This window comes from Toxotes jaculatrix, chromosome 9 (genome assembly GCF_017976425.1).
Source record: "Toxotes jaculatrix isolate fToxJac2 chromosome 9, fToxJac2.pri, whole genome shotgun sequence".
Lineage (NCBI taxonomy): Eukaryota > Metazoa > Chordata > Actinopteri > Toxotidae > Toxotes > Toxotes jaculatrix.
The window spans coordinates 12,953,957-12,977,587 of record NC_054402.1 but is presented as its reverse complement, the minus strand read 5'-3'; the positions used below and the strand labels follow the sequence as shown (position 1 = coordinate 12,977,587).

The window sequence follows — 23,631 nt, the reverse complement described above, 5'->3', positions numbered from 1 at the left end:
GCTAATTAGAAGCCATAGGTGGCCTTCCTCAAGACACTGGGCCAAGAAAAATCATATAGGAGGATGTGCACGTGTTCTATGTGGGCAAATGGACCAGCAATACTGCAATGTTGCAGTGTCCATCCTATCACAGCTAAACTAAGTTAAACAATTAACAATATCGTTTACATTAGTTTTATGTTTTCTCTGTAAAAATAAGAGCTAAATGATCATTGGTAATTAAACAGCTATCACTGATAGGCTGTTAGCATAAGTGTTGCCAACATTAAACACAAAATTACAGGTTCTGTGTTTCATAGGTTTATTCCTGAGTAAACAAACCTAAATCTATGGATGTGCAAACAAAGCCAACAAAAAAAGTATAATTTTTCAGATTTCTTCTTTCAGATCAACAAAAATCTTACAAAAATATCTGGTCACATACCAGTACATTATAGCTATGAATAGCCATTTTAGAAATATACATGGTCAGGTATGCCCATGTAATAAAACTAAAAATCAAACACACATTTATGACTATAAAATTAAATTCCATGTAGCATTCCACAGCCATATTTTATTTTATACTAAGTATTTAAATAAAAGAAAATGATTTCTCAAATTAAGCAGTAAAGCCAAAGATAAAGACATGTTAGTCTTTTTTCCCTTTCTTCTTATTTGTAAATTTACGCCGTTGATGGTGTCCACTTCCTCGTCCCGATCGGCTTCCTTTCGCTCTTTGCTCTTGCCATGTCGGCATAGGTGGCTCAATTTCCCCTGGTCGACCTCCTCTGTCAGGTACACTGCCCATTCGTGTCTAGTTAGACCAAAGAAAAATGAGAAACCATCTGCTTTCTGAGCCAGAGATATCTTCATTCAGACTCATTCAGGCATGGCTTATAACTGTTTACAGTTGTACCTTGTACACGGGGGTGCTTGCTCCAGCCTTTATTGGCGCAATGAAGGATTGATCCTCTCTGGCAGCAAGCAGGTGAGACACGGACACTCGGCAGGAGGTGGTGAGGGATGCAAGAGGAGGCACTGAGGCAAGTGCTTCACTGCGCTCCTGTAAATAAAGGACTGACTGAACTGGGATGTTTGATTTTATCATGACACAGAGATGCTTCTATTGTGTCCTCAGATAACCTGCCGCAACAACAACTATAAGTGCTAAATGACATTTGAATGTGACATTCTGCACAATGTTTTTAGTTCTGTCACTGGTGATCCAGTTTACCTGTATGTACACTTATTTTTACAGTACCTTTGCTGTAGTGATTGCTTATGATATTTCACCTTTTTCTGAATCACCATCCTTGACTTTGTTGGTCAGTGCTGTTTTCACAGTTTTACAATTGCTTGCACGAAAAACCTCAAAGGCCAAATTCTGTTTTCTAAAACAACGTCTAACAACCAATTTATCCACTTTGAAATTACTGCTCTTAAAATGAGTGAGTTGTATCAGATGCAGTGATTTAACATGCCTACCTTTTGTTTCTCTCCCCACGCAAATGACTCAAGTGTAACCTGAAAGCGTTTGATCATCATTTGCCACCGACACTCATAGTCCTTTGACAGAAGTTCACTTATCTTCTTAACTTGCTTCTGAGAAACAGAAAAGAAAAGGTTGAAGTGCTGATAATAGAGATGAATATGATGTTTAATGAACTGGTCACAGCCCTGGCAACTTACCCACTGCTCTGTGCTGAGGCTGATGGTAAGAAGAGGATCCATCATGCCTCCATGTGGTAGACGGGCAAGCCTGGATTCCACCTGCATTAAAATAACTATAAAATAAGCCCTTACGTGATTCTTAAGTGTGTAATACTCAGTTATACATTGCTCAGTCTCTCTTTTATCGGTCTTACCTCACTTAGCATATCTGCAAATTGAGAGGAGGTGTCCATGTCAAGGGCGTGCAGTAGTAATATCCATTCTGCCTGCATCTCAGCCTTCCTCTGGTCTTTGTCAGAAACATCATCATCTTTATGTTCCTTACAAAACTCAGAGAGCTGGTGGCTGTGATCTCCCACTCTCTGCTCTTTTTCAGAACCATCTCCCGTCGTCTTCTCCTCAGGATGCAATTCCTTATGCTTGATCATGCAAGCTGCTTGCAATTCTGATACAAGGAAGTCTGAAGGAATAAATATAATATTTTTTTTAGGACAACATAACCTTCATTTAAAAATTATGTCCAGTAAATGTACAAATCCATGGGCTATACAGTCATTTGTGATTATCTCAAACACACAGCACTACAACAGAACCCACTGGACTCCTACTATTTGTTATTTATTAGTACTCACCAGTGACTCTGTTGAGGATTGATGGCTCCAGTACCTCTGATGTCAGCACAGTGATGGGAGAGAACATGTTTGATAGTAAATTTCTCAGCTCTCCCACCAGCAAGACGTTGCCTGTCTTACTCGAGTCTAAAAAGAAGAGGAAAAGAAAAAGAAACACGTACATTGTACATCTTAGAATTTCAATAAAAATGAGTCAATTAATTGATTAGTAATCGATGGAACATAAGTCAGCAACTATTTTGTTAATCAGTCAACTGCCTGAACCATTTTTCAAGTAGAACTGTCAAACATTTGCTGGTTCCAGCTTCTCAAATCTGAGGATTTGATGTTTTCTCAAAACTGCAATGGAAGCGTTTCACAATTTCCTGATATTTTACAGGCAAAATAATTTTCTAAATGAATCAAGAAAATAATCCTCAGATTAATCATTAAAACCTTACAACCACCCAACACATATAAACCACTAACAATCACATGCACACACTGGGTTTTCATTCAGCTTTTAAATGTGGATACAGTTGTATCTCAGGTTACCTGGCAGTCTGTTTCACAGAAAAGGACCAAAGTAAATAACAACACCCTCACTGGACCTAGATATTATTTTACTGTTAGTAAAAACCACCACCTGATGACCTAGGAGGTCTGGCCGGATTATACTCTACACTCATCATACTCTCTGTCTCACCTTGAAGCTCAGGACAGGTGGACCTCAGCTTTGCAGACAGCCAGGTGAGCAGCGGACAGGGGAGCTCATCACATGTACACCACGTGAGGCAGGACCCGCCCGGGTACCTGTACATGAAATAGAGCCGACAGGTGAAATTAGTGTCCCGATAAACGAAAAGTATACTGTATGGCCATTAACAGGTAAGACTACGCAGAAAAAAACCCCCAAAGCAGTTAAACGTTACTTACCCTAAAGCTTTAATGGCTGAAACTGTCTCCACGCTCCTCTCCATTGTCACCAAAATGGTAAACAACAAATTACCATCTACTCCTGTAAGTTAAATACTGAAAGTTCTACCGTGTTTACAGAGTGTGCTTCCTCTATTTACCGTGTTTAATGACGACACTCACACTGCCACCTGCAGGCCGGAGGGTGCACACAAAGTGTTGTAAAATCAAATGTACCACACAACAAACGTGAATAAAAAGGAAAGAAACCATTTGATGGACATAATAATTTGCTAAAAAAAAAAAAAAAAAAATCAATCAAAACATGAAGAAAATGTAAAAAAAAAAAAATGAAAAGGAAAGGGGATTTATACAATACACTATACATATCCATCATTTAAAAAGACAAGGACTTTAAAGATTTTTTAAAAAAAATGTTAAAATTAAAATGATGAAAAACAAACAAAACCTATGCATAACCACCATATGATAAAAAGGGAAAAATTACAAATGGTATAATATCCAACAGACACCTTCTGCTAACAGAGCGGTCAGTCCTGCTCAAATGTGATGTATGTAATATTTTTATCCACTAGAGGCCACTAGAGGTCTGTAGTGGGAGGGTAGACTATTCGTCATGTTGACAATAAAATAACTCTACAGGCCTTCAAAGGTGGAAATACAATGTACATTTACTCACGTACTGCACTTACATGTAGTTTCCTTCATTTATGATATTGATACTTGTATTCCAAAAGGTTTCAGGGGAAAATATTATAGTATTTTCTGTGCAATATTCATTTGAGAGAGGGAGATTTCACTAGTATAGAAGTATGAAAATAAGCTCCATCCCAATCAGCATCAAAATGCTGCTTAATGCCTGATTATTAACAATCCAATAGTACTATACAGATGAGACTGTAACTCTTTTAAGGTGCTAATCTGAGTACATTGCTGTACTTTGTGTTCAGGTAAAATTCTGCTACTGCTTACATTTAATACATCCTTTAAACAGCTCTCATTAGTCATGTAAATATCTGGAAATTAAATTTGCAGACCAGTGATGGTCAAACACAAACTTCATCCTCTCTGAATCCAAACACTTCAGTCTATATTGTACAGTTAGAGATCAGCAGTGTCCAAGTCCAGCTGCTGAGCATGGACTCTGACTAGGAAAATTGTGATATATAGTTTCACTCACCGTGTTTTGGCCCTGCTGCTGCACTCTCGTCTCTCGTCTTTTCTTATGATCATGTCTCCCAAAGTTTATATGCCCTTTACTCCGAGTCTCGTTTGGCACACTCGGCACTCTCAACATCCTCACACGTCCTGCTGATCAGGCAGTGCAGCTAATGTTTGTTTCAGTAGAGCCAGTTGAGCACACAGAGAGTGTTATATAGAGTGTTATTGTTGTCAGGGAGCCCTGGCAACTCTTGATTTAAAACATTGACCTGGCTTTTATGGTTGTCAGTTCTGATTGGGCAACTTCAAGTCAGTATCTTCTCAACCCCTGTCCCAAGTCTTACAGCAGAAAACCATGAACTTGAGCAGCCCTGTCACTCTGGGAGCAAAGTGGGATCGTGCTCATCTTTTGTGAGAGTCTTGGGCAGTTGCCTGCTTTCACCTAAAGCCTAGTGAGACTGGAACTTCCTCTGACGTCTCTTCATTAGCTTTATTTGAATGTGTTGTTGTGGCTGACTCTCAAAGGCCTCCCCTCCTCTGTGTGCACTGTTTGACCACTTGTGGACTTCACAGCAGGCAGTACGTGAGACACCTCGTCACACTTACGGCACAGGACCATCCATCAGCAGCCTATAAACAGAACAGGAACAATGAGGACAATGGCAGTGAGGCGGACTGAGCCTCGATGTACAGTGGTTCTATGTTTGCTTGGTCCTTGCTGCCATATGTACAGAAGCTGTGGCCTCCCTGACAACAAAAGCCTCGCCATGCGTCAGGATGCTTCATCTTTTATTCCCCTGACACTGCCCCATGCTCCATGAAACCTTTGGGGGACTGACCTCTGACCTCTGGCAAGCGGCCAGACAAAGGGGACAGACACTCCCCCTCTTTGGCAGCCATGATCATACACAGTGGACTTGTTGAGCACTTACTGGGTGAAGGAGAAACGTCCTGTAAGGATTCTCAGAGTGTAGTTTCTTCCATAGGTGCATCTACTAAATACTGGCCTGGAGGATGTGAATAATTATACCAACATACATGCTGCATTTTAGATTTGAAATATATTTAGATCAGGTTGTAGAGATCTGCTTTCACTTTGATATTAAAGTGTTTTTCTCCAAATACATATACATGCAGGCCCACTTCACATGCATTATTTTTTTGTCAGTGTTGGTGTTTTAGTATCAAAACTGAACAAAGCTGATGCACCTCGTTTTTAAGGAAGGCATGGACAGAGATCAAAATTCATTCACATTTTACTATTAGGACAAACACAGAGGAAATTTCAAACAGTAAAAAAAATCTGTGGTATATAATAGCGATGGTAAATATGCATACCTGTATACAAGAGTGGAGGCAAAAGGTACCACTCATAATAGTATAGGAACAATAACAGGAGGAATTTCCACAAAAATACAGTCCCAGTGTGAATGTAATGTGTTTGGTTTTGCAGGCAGAGGAAAGCCAGAGATTTGATACTGTCAGTTCACTGTACATGTATCTAGTAGTTAAGCTTTTGAAATTAGAGTGGAAATTTTATTATTTTTCATGTTAATCTACTGTGAAGTGATCACAAGAGTAGAAACCCCAACGTAATCCAACAACACAGCAGTCCAGCAATAAGTACTCCCTGTTTGAAACTTTCATTTTATGTTTTAATTTACTGCATCAGTGAGTTGATTCAGCTCTGCAGCACCTTTTTAATCAGTGTGGTGATGTCTGGAAATTAGACACAAGAAACTGAAAATCTGAAGTAGTATTTATTGGATTTAATCACATCATACTGGTATTTCTGTGTGTAGTTTTCCTTTCTGACACATTATGGCTTTGAGCCGTGAGGTGGGGACAGGTGTTAGTCTGGTTGTTGATAGTGAGGTGGGAACAGTTGCTCAGGTGACCGAAGCCAACTCCCCCATGGAAACAAACAGTCATCTGTTGGTGACAGAGGGAGCAGCCTACTTTCACTGTAGAGCCCGAACCCGCAGCAGCTTCATTCACACCCAGACACCGAGAGACAGCAGCCACAGCGACAGTCACTCAGGTGTTATGGATGGACAAATCATTCACACGTGCATGGCACTATTCCAGCGCGATTTTGTATTTTCACCATAAAAAACAAACAAAGAAACAACAACAAAGAAACAACAACAACCTGCATTCATTCACAAAAAAGTGACTGAATTTACTCTGTGATGGATCGACTGGATGAATGGAGCTTCAAGTCCAAGAGAATGGACCTGGAGGAGGATTTCTACTTCGACTACGGAACGGAGGAAATAACAGATTATCAAGACCCCAATGAACTTGTGGCTGCTTTGAAACAAAAGGAGGAAGAGGTTATTTTGGCAGCCCAGCTGGGAAACGCATTGCTCCTGGAAAACCGTCAGCTCAAAGAGCAGAGCGAAAAACTTCATGAACAGTACGCAGACAAGCTGGAGGTAAGACTAATCTACTTTTTAAAAAAACAATACGGTGTTTTTTTTTTGTTTGTTTTTTTAAAAATAGAACTCAAATAAATAAATGGAGTTTGATGGAAGTTATTTGGGCAAATACGTGGTTTAAAAGGTTTTGACTACGTGATTGCTACTGGTGTTTGAATTGGGCGGATGAAAATGAAACAGTATCTTCCGAAATGCTTTGTAAATCAGTGTAATATATTAAATATCTGTAGGAAATCTACTGTAAATTTATCAAGGAATTTGCACTGATCAAAGCAACCGCCATTCACATGCTTTTGTGTAAAACAGGCAGAAAAGTTGGTGTCACATCAAATTGTTGCATCACTAAACTTTCCAAGGTGTGATCAGGCTCATAGCTTTGTGCTCTTATTGTACTCTCTTTCTTTGCTCTGTAAAAAGATCTGACAACAAAAGCCTTTCTATCTGAAATGTTCCTCAGGCACGCTGTCTTCACAGGTCGTGAAAGAAATTTGTAAGACACTTAACTTATAATGTGGCATCAGCCGTTAACTTCTGTCTCTAATACAAGGAGAGAGCTGCAGTCACAATGTCAGCGATGAGGTTTAGATTTACCGGGATCCTCTCGACACTCGCACACTTTAAACACCATGAAATGACTTAGTGATGATTCTCCACATTTAATAAACATCTGCAAAACAAGAGATAAATCCAGCCCAACAGCAGCAAAGTTAAATACAGTGAAATCAAGTTGCCTTCAGACTTTTACCCCAGTTTGTCTTTGTTGTGCAGCTGTGTTGCCTGCTGCTGCTACTGCACAGCATCACACACCTGAGTGGTTATGACATACTAAATAATGGCCTTACTGCTTTTCTCAGGGTGAACGCTGATGTCTCCTTCACATGTTCAGTCTTAAGTCTTATCAGCAGGGACAAACAGACAGGGTGGAAATGTGACAAAGTACTTTACAAAGTGACATGAAGAAATGTCAAGAACTTATCTGAACTTATGTGAACTGACCTTTCTGCCGACTGACTCAGATTCTCAGTGCAGCTCAATTCAGATTACAGCTGTGGCACATTTCCTGTGATCCTTCACAGGACTAAATGAGGCTCATTGTTGAATTTTGTCACTCAGATTCCTTCCAAAACAATATGTTGTTGTTGTCGCATCCGATTGCCAAGAAGTATGATTTATTAGCACTGTAAATTCAAACCAACACATAGTATAAACATTTTGAATGAATTGTATTTATGGCTTGAAACACTTGACTCCTTGTCCCCGCAGTGATTTTCCCACTGTCACTAATCTGGTTCACCTCTGTTTAGGAGTTGGAGCAAGGCAGGCATGAGCTGCGGCTGAAGCTGGAGGGCTGCCAGTCCCAGTGGGAGAGCCAGGTGGGGGACCTGGAGAGGGATGCGAGAGACCTGAGCAGCCAGGTGGAGCGCCTCTCGCAGGCGCTCAGTATGGCCGAGAGGGACAAGAGTCGAGCCCAGCTGGAGCACAGTGAGCAAACACAGCGACTCAGGGAGGAGCTCAATACAGTAAGTCCCACAGATGGATAGTAGTTTTTAGTTCAGTGGAATGGTTGAGCGTGTGAATTTATTGTGATTCTGTCTGTATCACATGAAATGGAAGTGAACTACAGAGCTGGGTGCTTAGACCCCCCCCCCCCAACTCCAACAGGTAACTGAGCCTGGGTGAAACAAACACCTGCTGTGGATCCAAAGCTGCGAGCCTTCTGAGTCAAACTAGATAAGACAGGCTGTTACCCAATCCACACACTGAGACTCGGTGTTCTTTAGAAACCACTTAGGTATCAGTCTGACTCAGTCTAATCTGTTGTAGAGTAAGGCCAGACTGCCAGACAGTTCATAGGCTCAGAGCAAGGACATTTCCAAAATACAAATAAAAAAAAGGAAAGGTTTAATTAAAAAAGAAAGTTTTCATCTGAGCAGGAGAGACGGAAGTGGGAGTTGGTTCGTCACAAGCTAAAGCCTGAGTTGTTGGCCTGAGGCAAATGATCCGTTCCTGTGTGGAGCAGGATGGAAACAATATGTAAACAAGAGGGGGAGTGAGAGTTAATGCCATGGCCAGATTTTAGATCTAGGGCAGAGGGAGGAAAGTTGCTGGTTTCACTTTACTCACTTCCAGTCATGCATGTTAGTTTTATGGAATTCAATACATGAAAATAAAGCTGAAACCAGCTAACTGGTAACTATTTTTGGTAAAACTCACTGGTTCCAAATTTGTCTTCTGGTTCCAACTTATGATTTCCACTTTCTTTCTTTTTTTTGACAGAGCAAACAAATAATTGAGAAATAATCAACAGATAAACTGATCTTGAAATGTAAAAAATTGCAAAAAAAATCTGATTCCAGCGTCTACATTTTCTGCCTTTCATTGTGAGGTGATTATCTTTCAGCTTTGTGCTGTTGGTGGAGCAAAATAAGATATTTGAGGACTTCACCTTAGGCTTTAGTAAATCATGAATATGATAAGCATTTTTCACTGTTTTCTGACATTTTATAGACCAAACCATCCCCATCGACAGATTACACAAGAACATTATAATCTACTGAACCTGATCCAGTTTATTCAGTAACATGAAGTTAACTTTTAACTTGTATGATGTAATGGACAAGAACAGCAGCAATGTACAGCTGGCTTAAATCATAACGCATATGTGTAAAAGTCAAATGTTTATGATCCTCAGTGTTTGATCCTAAGAAGACGATGTACACAGGGAGGAAAATCAAACTGGTGACATATTTTACAGCCTCTTATCAGTTAACAAGGAGGAGCAGATTGGATCACACAGCTGGACAACCTTGAGTATTTTTCCAGGCTGAGAAAGCACTGATTGTTCTGCTAAAACCTCACAGTCGTGACGTGTTACTTTACACTTGACCGATCACTTAGTAGAGCAGTCCCTTGTTGTTGTTTAAAAATGATCATCAAGCCTGAGCTCGCAAAGTTAAAAATGAATCCAATGGTCCAACAGTGTACACCCTCCCACAAGTCAAGGTCCTCAGTATGAGGAACTATGAATGTCTTTCCCCGTCTACAGCCAAGCCAAAGGACTTTTACTGAGGAAAACCGACTCCCAAGACATTCAGGAAAAAGTCAATTTAGATAAAAGGTGGCTATCTCTGTTTAGGCTGTTCAAGGAGAGGGAAGTGGGCGAAAAATGTTTCATTTGGCTGTCCAGCAACAGACACGGGTAACTCTGGACTCTGTGTGGTTGTAAATGTCAGAGAAGAGAGTGAATGTGTTGAAGACGCTCCATGTCTGATGTGTCCCTACCAGACGTGTTGAAGGGTGCTGCTGCCTGTGTCTCACCGCTGCCTGTTGTGGTGAGTTGTGCCTGTATTCCTGTGATTACGTGGTTGTATGTTTGTACAGGCGCTCCCACAGTTATGACTGGAACATGAAATTTTGTTCTGTGCGTCCTGATCGGGCTTCAGTATGGCTGCAACCATTGATTATTTTCATTATCAGTAGATTTGTTGACTATTTTCTCAATAAGTTGCATAATGGTTTGTGATACAAAGTCAGAAATAAAATGGAAATAGTGAAAAATCTGTCACAAGTTCCCAGAGTCTTCAGATGTCTTGAATTGTCAGACCAACAGTCCAAAACCTTAAGATATTTAGTTTACTATCACAAAAGTCTAAGAAAAATAGCAAACGTTTTGGCTTTTTGGCTTGGCTCAAATGATTAACGGATTAACAAAACTTTTGCTGAATACTTTAGTCTGTAGACTGATCGATTATTTGTCTAATCATTTCTGCTTATGACTTAGTTCTCGTAGACTGAGAGTCTACATATAATGAAGCGAGGAGCTTGAAACACTAGATCCTAATTGTGAGCATGTAACCAGAGCACGTCAGGAATCTGGAGGAGGACGACAGTATCACAACACAGAAACCTGAGAGAGAATCAATTCATCGTGTTAACCAGCAACAGCAGAGCAAAACTGTTATGAGAGGAAAGATTTGCTGATACTCTCCGTCCTGGTTCATTTGAGGAAGCGGCTGCACAAAAACAATGTTGACATGTGCCAGATTGTCACATGCCGACTGTTTAAACAGTGACTAAGGTGCAGGGGGGTAGGTGTTAAAATATCTGAGAGTGTTGAATGATGTCAGGGTGTTTTCTTTCTGATCACATTACCAATGTTATCATTCCTGCGGGTGAAAAACAGCTGAGGCCATTTTAATCAAGAATTAATGAGTTTTTCTTGTCTGATGCATCAGTTTGTTAATTTATTTCTTGACTCAGCTTGAGGAGTGGATTTCCAGGCAATCTCTAAATGTTTAACAAGGAAAACCAAGAAATCAGATTCTGCTGAGCCTGAAGGTTATGACATTATTTACACAGTTGGAAAGAAAAATGAGATTAAGATGTTATGCTGATTGAGTTTCACCCAAGAATATGTTTCACAGCTTAACATTATCAGTGTGTTAGAAATTTGGATGTAAACACATCTACTGGAGAAGAAATGCCAGACTGGAAAGGGAGGATGATTAGAGGATGATAAGCTGGACGTTCTTATTAAATTGGGTTTATGTACTGGGGAAAGTCATCTACCCAGTTCCAAAGAAATAAAATAATACATCTCTAAAGGTGAGTTCAGGACATTTAGCTTGGATGTGTGTAAAGTTAAATTAAAAATAACCACTAGTCCCTGACAGTTTTGGTTATCGTGATTCATGTTTACACTGCCTACAGCAAGCTACACCACAGTCAATATTGAATCTATATTATCACGGTTCTTCAATGAAAAGAATATTTGTGGTCAGACTTTTCACAGTGAATGCAGTCAGACAGGACAACCAAATAACAAACACTCCACTTGCCATTAGGAACACGCAACTAAAACTGAGACAACAGTCCTAAATTCTCCCTTCATGAGGTTTATAATGTTCAGTTTTTATTGAAACTGTTTTAGAGAAGTTGATTCAACTTTAGGATCATTTTGGAGCTGAAATGTTTGTTAGTCAACAGGAACATAATGATTCTGATTATTGACTTTACAGTGATTTTTTTTTCCAAGCCAAAACACCAAACATTTGCTTTGTTCAGTCTCTTTGATGCTTTGGATGAAACAAGACATTAACATTTTTGGGTTGTATTTGTATTTGGTGATTTGGTCTTTTTTGTGTCAGGTTAACTTTTCAGCTCCTGTTTTTCACCCAGTGATACATGATCACCTTCCCTGGCTGTGTGTTATTGGACAACTGTCACAAATCCCTCACTGTGGATTTCCGTTATTGTAAAAGGAGACGCCCAAATTGAGGCGAGCCCCCGTGACCTCTGCTCCCTCTGGCAGCATCACCCAGCTCATAAACAAAAAGGAAAAGACAATATACATCGCAGAGAGATATAAATCTTTCATTTGCTCCTTTGATGTTGCCCCTCATACCCCAGCATCCCATCATCCCAGGGGAAAGCCGTCTTTTCTGTGTGCTCCCTTAGGGGCTCGGCCGTAGCTGGGGTAGTCAGCTGTTAGGTACCTCAGTGTTTGGACTGGTGAAGTTCCTGAGGCGTGGGGGCCGTGTTAGGGGATGCCATCTTTGTGTCTCTACCAAATGGAGCGTCCTCCTTCCACTCCTGTTTTGGTGATTCTCAGTGGGTCGCTGCCTCTATTGTGGAAGAGGCCTGTGTTGACGAGGCAGCAGTAATGACGACTCATGGACGTAAATGTTCATCTTTAACCCCCCCCCCCCCCCCGCCTTCTCCTCCTCATAGTGTGTCTGCATGCTATGTTTTGTTTTTGTCCATCAGTGCATGCTTTACTCTCAGACACACACACTTCCCACTAATTTTAGCCCTCACGCCTGCCTCACTTCTTCTGTACTCTCCTACAAACTCTCCTACAAACACGTACACACAAGCTGTCCCCTCCACTTCCCCCTCCTGACGTCCAAGTTAACCCTCCACTACATTGTTGTCTAATGTGGCATGATGATGTCATGGGCAAGACCAAGATGCCCTCTGCTCCATCTGCCGCAGAGGCTGGTCTTTCATCTTGTATTATGTGGCGGTGATGGGACCTGACAGGGGCCCGCCAAACTGCTGAGTAAGGGAAACTGAGGGTCCGAGACCAGGGCAGGGGGGAGGAAGGGGTTTGGTGGGAGGGCTCACCGGGGTTTCAGAACTGGCACACCAGTGCTCCAAAGATCCCTGATTTTTATGTTTGGAAAAAAATTTGTGCTTGAGAGAGAAGTTCTGTGCGAGTGGGCGATTTTAAGACAAACAAGAAGAGCCCCAACAAAACAGATAAGGAATTAATTTGTCATTTATGTACCACTTAATATGAGATGTTTGTCAGTGACTGGCTGTTTCCCTGTTCTTTTGATGGATCAGTGTTTTTTATTCAGTTACAGTGGTAATATCACTGGTTAAAGGTGCCCTGTAGAGTTTTTTTGTAAATAAAGTTATAGTGGCATTCAGTGTTTATCAATAAAATGCTTTATGTGTGTCCTTAAGGCCTTGCAAAAGCATTTTTTTAAATTTTAATCCTATTTTTAAGTCTATGTTCAGTGGATTCTACTGACCATTGTTGGACCTGTAAATCATGTTGTCGCATCCCTGCTCAGAACGGGAACCCTCTTGTAAGAACAAGGCACCACAGCACTATTAGTGGTCAAAAACTCCATAAGGTACCTTTTAAATTAGCCACTGTGACCTTAATGTGTGGGCCTGAGCTCTGAGCAGTTCAATAAAAATATGTTTTTTTCTGTCTCAGATTGTTTTCACTCAGTGGAATTTTAGAGGCCTGAATAGTATTTTACAAGGGAAAAAAGCTAAATGTATTTTTGTCTTTCTTACCCCTGTAAAATTCCTTATTATGCCCATTCAGATTTTATCTTTGGACCCCACTGGGATCCAGCTTGGGAACCACTGGGTTACAGAAACTCATTTTAGCCACTTGCAGTTTCTTTGAAGGCAGCCATCTCCCATTTTTCTTATGCTGCAGGACACACAGCAAAAACAATACCAAACACATATTTAATTCTGGTCACATAATCCCCACCTTTCAGGCAGGTATCATATTATGTTTCTACTCATCAGGGTCTAGATTACAGGACTATATCTCAGATAGACCTCCTGCTATATATTTGGTTATTTTTAGATCTGAGATTGTGGTCTCATTTCTCCTAAAGCTCATGCTTCAGGCAAGGTTTGTTTTGGAGTTTCACATTGACTGATACACATGCACGATTCCACTGTTCTTGGTCATGGTTTGATTCCTGGCTGAATTTTTTTTTCTGTGATTAAATCTGTCTTTAAGCCCCTCCTCATGTCAAAAAAAATGCACAAAGAGGGTCGACCTGCAAATTCAAAAGCTGCATTTTCTTTTACTCCACTGTGTTTTCTCTCTGATGTGTGTTTGCGTGTGTAGGCAATGGAGGTGGAGAGGGCCATGTCCAGTGAGCTGCAGGCTCTAAAACAGGAGCTCCAACAAAAAGGAAGCCACAACAGGCCACAGGATGAGGAGCTGATCAGTGCCATGAGGGAGCAGGTAACAACCATGCTGCATGTACCACTAACTGCCAAAACCAAACCAAAGCTAATTCAAAATGTAATAGTTATGATAAAAGAATGGTCGGGTAAAAGTTTTTTTTGTCTTACTTACTCAAAGACACAGTGACTAGAGCACACTGCACCAACCTGTACGAGTTGTAGCAGAAACTTACACCACAGGTGCCCCATGTGGAGTAGATGAGCAGGAGGTTCAAAAGAGACACTATCTGTCATTAACTTTAAACCAATCAGGCTTTGCTTGACTCTTCCAGTGGTGGAAAAAAATCCTTCAAGCTTGTCAGTGGGAGGATTCTTGCAGTGCTTTATGCAACCACTCTTTAATACATTTGATTACTTGATCCCAAAAAAGGAAAAACCAAATATTCCTACATAAAATAGCAGAAACTGCCTGCTTCATTTTTTACTCTTCCAGTAGTTCTAATTTAGCTTTTTTTGTTTGTTTTTTTTGAGGGAGAATAAAGTCAGTGAAAAACTCCCAAATATCTCCTCCTTCCAAACACAAATATTAACATTGGTGGACTCATGGGGTGTGATTCCAGGGAAGAGTGGGAGTTGGAGAAAGTTTTCCTTTCAGAGAAGAAATAACTTTTTTGTCAAATTTAAGATCTGTGTATTTGTGTATGTTTTTCCAGGTGTTGCGTCTCACCCAGAGGGAACAGGTGCTTGAGGAGCGTTTGGAGAGTGTGTGTCAAGAAAACACTGAGCTGAGGGCAACTTTGGCCTCTTTACACACACGGCTGGCTCTGCATGACCAACTCAAACAGCAGCACAGCCAACAGGTACATATACAAATACACTGCACACTGAAAACACACAGGCAAGCCAACACAGACACACCAAGAGCTTCACTCTGTCTTCAAAGTACATACACACTCAGTACTGTTCATTGTAGCACAAGCAACACAAAATAGCTCAGTGCGGTTGGTGTATGAATGAAAGAGCCTCAATAACAAAGGGATTTTCTGCTCTCTGCCTGGCGGCCTGGGTTTCGGCGGGATTGTGGAAAGCATTGCTAAACAATCACCTCATCCCCGTCATTGTAACATTCACTTGCAATTCTGGATTCCACTCGTGTTCGTTCAGTTTCATGTTGGGCTGGAGGCTGGAATCTGGCACGTCAGGATTTCTCTCGCACTGAACGTTAGTAGAGTCTTTAAACGAGTGTCTCATGACAACTTTTTCAAAAGCACACTTTCCCCGGCTTAAAATCACTTTTGTGTTATCATGTTCATCTCCTTCTGTCAATTATCCATGTAACCTATCCATGTTATGTTGTGCTTGTTGTTAAGGTCAGACTCACGTTTGTTCCTGCGGGTACTATATCTGCATATGTTCATATTTGTGTTCATCTGGGTGTGCATTCCTCCATGTGTTTTCAGTTAGCAGAGGCGTGGCAGGAGGTGGAGGTGGCTCGAGGTCGCTCACAACAGCTGCAGGCCCAGGTGGAGGACCTTCAGGAGGAGGTGTCCCTGCAGGAAGCCAAGAGTCACGGAGATGCCTCCCTGCTGTCTGAACTGGAGAGCAGCCTGGAGACGGCAGGCCTGGGAGTAAGCAAGGAAGAGGTACTGACGCAGCAGCACTTGAGCAGATTACTATTTACACAGTCAGACCACAGTTTGTTAAAACGTTGTGACAGAACAGCAGAAAATTTGGCTGAAATCTCTTGTCAAATCCACCACAAAGACACTCAAACATGACAACAAACAGAGAAAAAAATGGTCGACACTGCGTTGTTTGTCTCGTAATCTATCCATGACAGAGAACTAGCTTTATTATTATGATTTTTGCATCATTGAAGTATATAACCTTGATTTGCCAGTTATTTAATTTGCTGGATCAGCCATAACACAGCTCCTTATTTTATTCATCATGTGTTTCTTAACTGATTTTCCAGAAAATGTATTATATTGCAGAATGTCAAAATTATAATATAAAATTATATAGATTTTATCCATATCAGACACTCTTAGCAGTAAATGAGCTTGAGAAAAAGTTTCATATTCTCCTTTGATAGAGTGAATGCTGTAGAATAATTGTGCAAAATGAAAGTAAGTCTCTGTCCAGAAGTAGGAAATACTCAGATTATCTGAACAATACAAAAAACACAACACAACTTGAGTACAAGGCAAAGAGGCTATAAATTCAACCAAGCACTGTAACTGACAGAAACAGCAGGTAGTTTGCTGTGGGGCTGCACTAACTTTTTTTCCCCATTCTGTGGTTGGCAAGTGTTTGGTCTTGTTCAGTTGTAGTCCTGCCCACAATGATTCATGTACGTTTAGAGGGGAAAGTGTGTTCCTGTGATGACTGGAAACAAGAATTTTAGAAAATATATATCTTTTCTAAAAGACACGTGCAGTAAGATTGCACAATAATGGCACCAGAGAAACATCATCTCTAAGTTGAAACGTGTATGAACGTCGGTGTAGTGAAAGTACAGTAGCTGTGTCTGCAGAGAGGAACGGGCTGACAGAACATTTTGTGCGAGTTCTCCATGACAGTGTGACACGGGTTTGATGCGAGAACATGCTCTGTGAGAAGAGGGTGTGAAAGTAAGACAAGAAACCACAAAGAAATATCAGATGAGGCTTGATGGAGAAAACACAAGTTCAGATTATGCCTGTGAGCGAACAGGAAAACTGATTGACAGTGAAGCCTAGTCCTCTAGTTATCACTCTCTGGGTGTCTCACTGTTATTGTTTTGTTCCAGCAGGAAAATGTGATGTATAACTGCACTCATGAGTCATTCACTACATTTCCTGTTTGTCATGGCCACACTGTAGGACAGTTTCCTCATTTTATGGCTTTTAGCGCATGTGCACACCTGCTTCTGTAACCTTATCATTAAATATTACATGATTATTTTTACTATCAAAATGAACCTGTACGCGTTTCTCTGTTAAGTTACCATGAGATCAGTATCGTCATGTGATACAATTGACTCAAGGAAGTTAAATAAAGTGATGAGGTAATGCTTTCCCCTCCCACTGTCTAACTATTTGATGCCATTCAAGATGTGATAGGTGAAGAGAATATGTTGAGTGCTGAAGGGAAAATAGGAAAAGAAATACCTTGTTTTTGATTGCATTACTTATTTTTCATTAAAACATCTGAAACACTAGCTCTCTTTATGTAGGCCAGAGGTGTCCAAACTGTTCCACAAAGGGCCATGTGGCCACCTCTGATGTAGGCCGACTATACAGTATGAGCCTCTAAGGTATACCCGGTGTGTTGTGAAAGTAACTCAAAACCTCAAACTACCTAGTTTTGGCAATGAATTTAGAAAGTTCATAGCTAAATTCAAAATGTATAGCTTTTTTGAAAGTCATAATGAATATAAATCAAGATGCCTCCTTTCCTATTCTACTTAGATAACGCAAGAAATGGGGTCCATCCTTCAGTTACTGCTTCCATTGACTCAGGACCTGAACAGCTCAGAGGTCCTGGATCAACAAGAGGACCTGCAGGCCATGCTACACCGGCTAAAGGGAGTAGCCAAAACCCTGGCACAGGGATCCAGCCCTCAGGTGAGTGAGAGCCACACAAAATGAGCAAGTAGGGCAGGAGAGGAAATGCAAATAAAAGGCTGACCTTGTTGTTTGAAATCAAAGGAGGATGGGAAGTGTACTGAAGCTTTTATGTTTTCCAAGTTTTTGAATCATATATCATTACAATGTGCAGATGTAGAGTATATATGCGAAACTTGCAGCTCTATAGTCTGTAAATGTATTGATTAGGAAATCAACCTTATGACATCACACATCACATTCATTTACTTACTTACAATTGGCCTATCTGCCCTCTAGTGGCTTTTAGTGTCAATATAGTGTCGTCACACTGAACCATGCTGAGGGACTCAGTGGCCTTGTTTATCCCGAGGATGCCAATGACTTGTTGCAGTTGATAGCTTATATGCTTTGCTGATGCTCTGTTTGCTGTGAGCAGGTGTATACAATTGTCGAATTGTGTCTCATGTCATTTGTAGACCACTGTAATTAAATATTCCCACCCACCCTCTTCTTCCCTTGGAGCACCATGCAAATAGGCCAACAGAACAGACACTGCTTTTGGTGTAAATGTCTAAAAAGCGCGGCTGAAACCTGATCTCTTTGTTAATGTCTCTGTCCCAGGAGCTGAATCTGGCTTTTGTCGACAGGACGGGTGAGCAGTGTGGGAATACGAGTGCAGCGGAGGAGCTGAGAGATCAGGTAACCCAGTGATGAACAAACGCGTCTGTCAGGGAGGGGCAGCACCTGTGGCGGTCCATTATTTTAGGATTTGGCTGTGCCAATACTGACCCTGTTACTGTCACTGTAATCCATCTTAGTGTCATTTACACATTCAGTGACCTGAGTGCATTTTTTCAGGCATTTTTTCAGTTTGTGGCCAAGTCTGACACCTGAACTGTTTTTTTTCAAGTTCACAAATTCCAGCAAAGTATCCTTAGTTTTTATTTTATCATATCACTTTTTTTTAATCTTTATTATAAATTGCAGCGCAACTCATGTTTCATTAGTGGAATAATCATTTAACATTGCTGTGAGTGCTTGGAAGCCAGAAGCCATTTTAGTGGAGCAACAATGTCTTTGTTGTAGATAACTTCAGTGAGTTTTGCACAGTGGTCTTAACACCTTTCATTTCTTCCTCCTCCAGAACGTCCAGCTGCAGCAGGAAAATGCTGAGCTGAGACAGAAACTGCAGAGTGTACAGGAACAAGCTGAGGTCGCCCAACAGGCCATCAGAGACCGAGATGAAGCCATAGCCAAGTGAGCAGCTTATTATTCTTCAATATTCTCTCAAATTGTAATATCACATATATTCAGATTCCACTTTTTATGTACAATTAGAAACAGTTATTCCCTAATCTGGAATAAAGCAGCATTTTTTTCAGTTGAATCCAATCTACTCTTGGATGAATGCATTCACTACATTACAAGTTCCTGTAGAAAGTCACTCTTGAAGCCACAGTAACAAGTTTTTACGTTGTGATGAGGTTGAACATCCTAAGTGCAAAAATTTCTTGTATGCAACTGTGATGTGACTGAAGAGGTTTCGTCATTTCTTGGTAGGAAAAACCTGATGGAGGTGGAGTTGGTGAGAAGTAAAAATGATATGATGTGTCTGAACAACCAGTTATTAGAAGCCATCCAACGCAAACTGGAACTGTCACAGGAGCTGGAGGCCTGGCAGGTGGGGTCCCTTTTTTTCTTCATAATGATTTTTGCCCATCGCATCCAGTCTACTATGTCCTACAGCTCTCTAGATCACCTCTCATTTTTCAAACTGTCTTTGACTCTTTCTACTTCATGAAAAACGTTAATCAATATATTTAATTTACACCTTTAAACTCTAATGCATCACTATTTTAAAAATCACTTTTTAGGCATGCTGTCTGCAGTTTTAGTGATGATAGACAGGAGATGAAAGTATCTTCGTCTGAGTGTCCTCAGTGGGAGGTCAGGGACAGACGCAGCTATATCCCTCTCAGCCCTTTCAGTCTGGAAAGAAATGAGCGGCAGGTGTCTCTGTCCATGAGTCCTTCTGCTGCTGAGTCACTATGCCAAGCTGAGCCATCTGCTGGAGAGTCTGATCTCTTGGGCTTTGACGACGATAATGCAGATAATATTTAGACCAAAACACTGATTAATTTTCTGGAGAAATTATGTTCGTTAGCTGAAAGCAGTAGTGTGTTATTCCCTCCGGAAAGCCTAAAATCAGATGGAAGAAGCATACATGCAGAGATAGGTCTAGAAATATGATATGAAATATGAAACTCTTAAATAAGCAGAAATGTACAGGAGTATTTACAAGCCATGTGCACATCAGATACACTGGACTGAATTGTCCTGGGAAAATAATTAAGTATAGATCATGAAGACAGTGCTGTCAGGCATCAGTAAATATTATGAGATTCTCAGACCATTATCCTTTCTCTGCATTCAAGAATTGAGTGAAGTAAACAACAGTTTCACAACTGTCTGTTGAAAACATCTGTTGAGCAAAGTTAGGAATGGCCGATATTTACTATACAGCTTCTTGTTGAACCAAGTTTTTCATGACATTTTTTGCTTTTACTTTGTGTCAACACTCAGGAGTTATTAGTGGAATTGCTTTATACATATCCATTTGGTGGTGATATTAGATCCACTCCTTAAAAACTGAATCCTTGGCAGATGGTGGCTGAACTTGGTGATAAGTATTTTGTCTCATTGTCAACAAATCCAACAATCTGTTAGTCCATCCCTCAGTACTTTTAGACTTCTGCTGCCTGTATGTGGCACTCAGCCCTTAGTCCATTGGTTCCTTCTGAAGAATAAAATCTTTAAAACAGCTAAAAAAATATATAATTGCAGTTTTTTATTTGTTGGGGATTATTTTCAGCTGCGTATTAATACACAGTGTATGTTGGAGCGACTAACATAAACTACAGTGACCATGTTAACCAGACAAAAAAAACCTTACTGATCACCAATCACTAGTTCACTGCAAAAGCAACAACACATTTTTAATAAACAAGTAAATCTGATACAATCAGATGACTATGTACAGTAAGTTAGAAAGATATGAAGACAGTGCTGATATGATATTCTTGCCCGACATGAGATTCCAGACTGAGTCGCTCGCCCTCAGACTTCCTGCTCATTTCTGGTTCCTCTCCACCTTTCCTCAGGACGACATCCAGATCATCATCAACCAGCAGCTCAGGTCCCAGCAGCAGTTGGAGCAGCCTCAGAAGAAGCCCACCTCCAACAGCATGTCATTCTTCCGCAGGCCCAGCAGGACAACCGCCACTTGGACACATCAGCCTTCCTCCTCATCCTCAACTTGGAGTTCAGACACTAATCAGGACAAATCCCAGTCCCCCTGGAGGGACTGGTTAAGACGCGGCAAAGGGGTGCAGTATGGCAAATAATGGACACTGAGTGCTACAACTACCTCCTGAGTGCCTAGGAGAGGATGTACCAGGAGGAAAGGGCAGAGAGAAGTTATCAGTTAAGCTCTCTGGCATCATGTGTGGTGCAAAAGAGCCATAAAAACACTTTCAATTCAGTGATAAACAACGAAGCCACAGACAAAGACTTGTCAAATAGACACTTCCTGAAACACATTTCACTGAGAGGCTGAGCCTTCCTAAAGCCTAAACTGTGAACACTTGGAGCACTAACAATTTCACAGAATTACATTCAAAGGTTGGCTTGAGACTGTAAATATTGTGCCTTATTTGTGATATTGTGAATGTCTTTCTGTCTGAAACTTTATATGGTATTCTGTACATAATACTGTAGGTGTAGGTTAGTAGAAAGTATTTGTTTGGATTATTTAACTCCACAGATCAAAGATAAAAATAAATACAGACATGAATTAAACAATCAAACAGTTAATTTGTAACTGTACTGAGTGTTGTCTTTACATACCAAGTTGGATGTGAGAAGTTTGAAGTTGATTATATGAGAAACATTGTATGTTCTCATGTACACTGAGAAAGCTGTTATTTTTATAATTTTTGGTTTTTAATGAAAAACCAAATGTGTTCTCTGAATGATGACTTGGTGTGGCATGTGTCTGTATATAGACACGTACTGTATATGTGTATATGCATGATCTGTCACTCAGTGTTCAATATTGAAGCTGCTTAGTTCAAACTGTATTGTTTTCTAAACTGTCTGACTGACCACATCTGGAATGACTGCCGGGCAATTTCATAAAACAACAAATAATCCTCTCAGGTTTTTGTGTTTTTGAGTGTTTGTGTTCAGAATATTAATATGATAAACTGACAGTGGGTGAATCAGGCAGCTGCTCAACCAGTAACAAGAAGCATCTTTAGATATTATGTTAGAGCAACAGTTATTTCAACAAGGAACGTCATACTTTATTAAAATAATAATAACACAACACTGGCACTATTAACTTTGCCTAGGAGAAGCATTAGACAAAATGTTTAAAGGGGGCAAGATGTATAAATCTTTTTGTCTAATTACAAATAACAAATATGTACAAATATAAGTACATATTTAATTATTAGATCTTTATTACAGCTTTGAATTCAGCTTTTTAAATTAACTGATGTGTTAGACACTCCCTAACAAATCAGACACAAAGTGTACATTTAGGGGGACTATAATGTTCAGTTTTCACTGACACTGTCCAAGAGTGTAGTCCCTGTAGTTAGTGATGGTGTATTACTGGACAACATTATATTGAGAGGAGTTTCTAATGTTCTTCCTTTCATATTTATTAATGGGGTGGGCAAAACATCAGAAACACCTCTCTGTACAATGTAGTTTAATTCAACAACACTGCAAACTATAACCTCAACAATAAAGATATAGTCAAATTAACATCTCTGTGAAAGTGTCAATCAAAACTGAACACTATTCTTTTATAAAGGCAGAATTTATGGTGAACTGTTGTATCCAATTGCATTTTACAAATGTAAGTAATAAAGTGGTGAGACAAAAAAATTTCTGGGACTGGCCAAGGCTGGGTTGAGCCTAAGGCTGGGTCCAAAAGCAAAACACTTGAACCAAAAAGCCAAAAACAAATGCACCAAAATTTAACTTGATAAAGACTCTTTCAACGAACAAGCACAGAGAGGCCCACACATGACACAGTTGGAGATGCAGTCTGCTGCTGCCCTCTGCTGATAGTCAGCAAACACTACAAACTTCAAAGGAAGATCATGGTCCAAGCAGATGTAGCTGAAATGACAACTGACCTCACACAGTTAGTATTGTTTTACATTTATGATAAGAAAGAAAGAAAAAAGAAACACTGAGTATCATTTATCTTTGATATATAGCTCATCACATGATCAAGGCTGGATTACCAACCAGGCAAAATGGGCAAGTGCTCAAGGGCCTCAAACCTCCAGGGGCCCCACAGGTCCCAAGTGCCAGATTTACTCCATATCACTTGGGTCTAGATAATTTTATTAATCCAACATAATAAAAAGTTGTGTTGTATCATATTGCTTTAATTTGTCTCTCTCTTTCAAATAATCAACACAGAAAATGTCATACCATCACTGGAGTTTACATATACATGTACATATTGTTTGTCAGTCAACAGAACAATGTTGAGTTTACTGTCATAGAAAACTGACACTTGCAATTATTCACATCTGAGGAGCTGGAACCAATACATTTTTTTTTTTTTTAGCATTTTTGCTTTTTGCATTCTTGCTTTAAGGATTAAGCGATTGTTGACATTTAATTTTCTGTCAATCTGCAAATGAAATTGTATATATAAAACAACATTTTTTACCTGCTGTGGAAGGATAATCCATGCATGGACAT

The 23,631-nt window shown here is 40.3% G+C and overlaps 2 protein-coding genes across 2 annotated transcripts; one reads left to right on the top strand and one right to left on the bottom strand.

Annotated features, from left to right (window-relative positions):
• Positions 1-290: 290 nt before the first annotated feature.
• On the bottom strand, positions 291-3,338 carry im:7138535 (uncharacterized protein LOC797998 homolog). Its single transcript, XM_041046525.1, has 8 exons — positions 3,201-3,338; positions 2,971-3,077; positions 2,286-2,411; positions 1,848-2,113; positions 1,672-1,752; positions 1,468-1,584; positions 899-1,045; positions 291-796 (listed from the first exon to the last, which is right to left on the bottom strand). The coding sequence occupies exons 1-8, from the start codon at positions 3,242-3,244 to the stop codon at positions 632-634; spliced, it is 1,053 nt and encodes a 350-aa protein (XP_040902459.1). The 5' UTR covers positions 3,245-3,338; the 3' UTR covers positions 291-631.
• A 3,036-nt stretch (positions 3,339-6,374) lies between these two features.
• On the top strand, positions 6,375-22,052 carry si:ch211-235m3.5 (BICD family-like cargo adapter 1). The gene is made up of 10 exons (XM_041045515.1): positions 6,375-6,799; positions 8,107-8,322; positions 14,190-14,309; positions 14,965-15,111; positions 15,712-15,894; positions 17,704-17,859; positions 18,463-18,540; positions 18,986-19,098; positions 19,402-19,522; positions 21,003-22,052. The coding sequence occupies exons 1-10, from the start codon at positions 6,554-6,556 to the stop codon at positions 21,243-21,245; spliced, it is 1,623 nt and encodes a 540-aa protein (XP_040901449.1). The 5' UTR covers positions 6,375-6,553; the 3' UTR covers positions 21,246-22,052.
• The last annotated feature ends 1,579 nt before the right edge of the window (positions 22,053-23,631 follow it).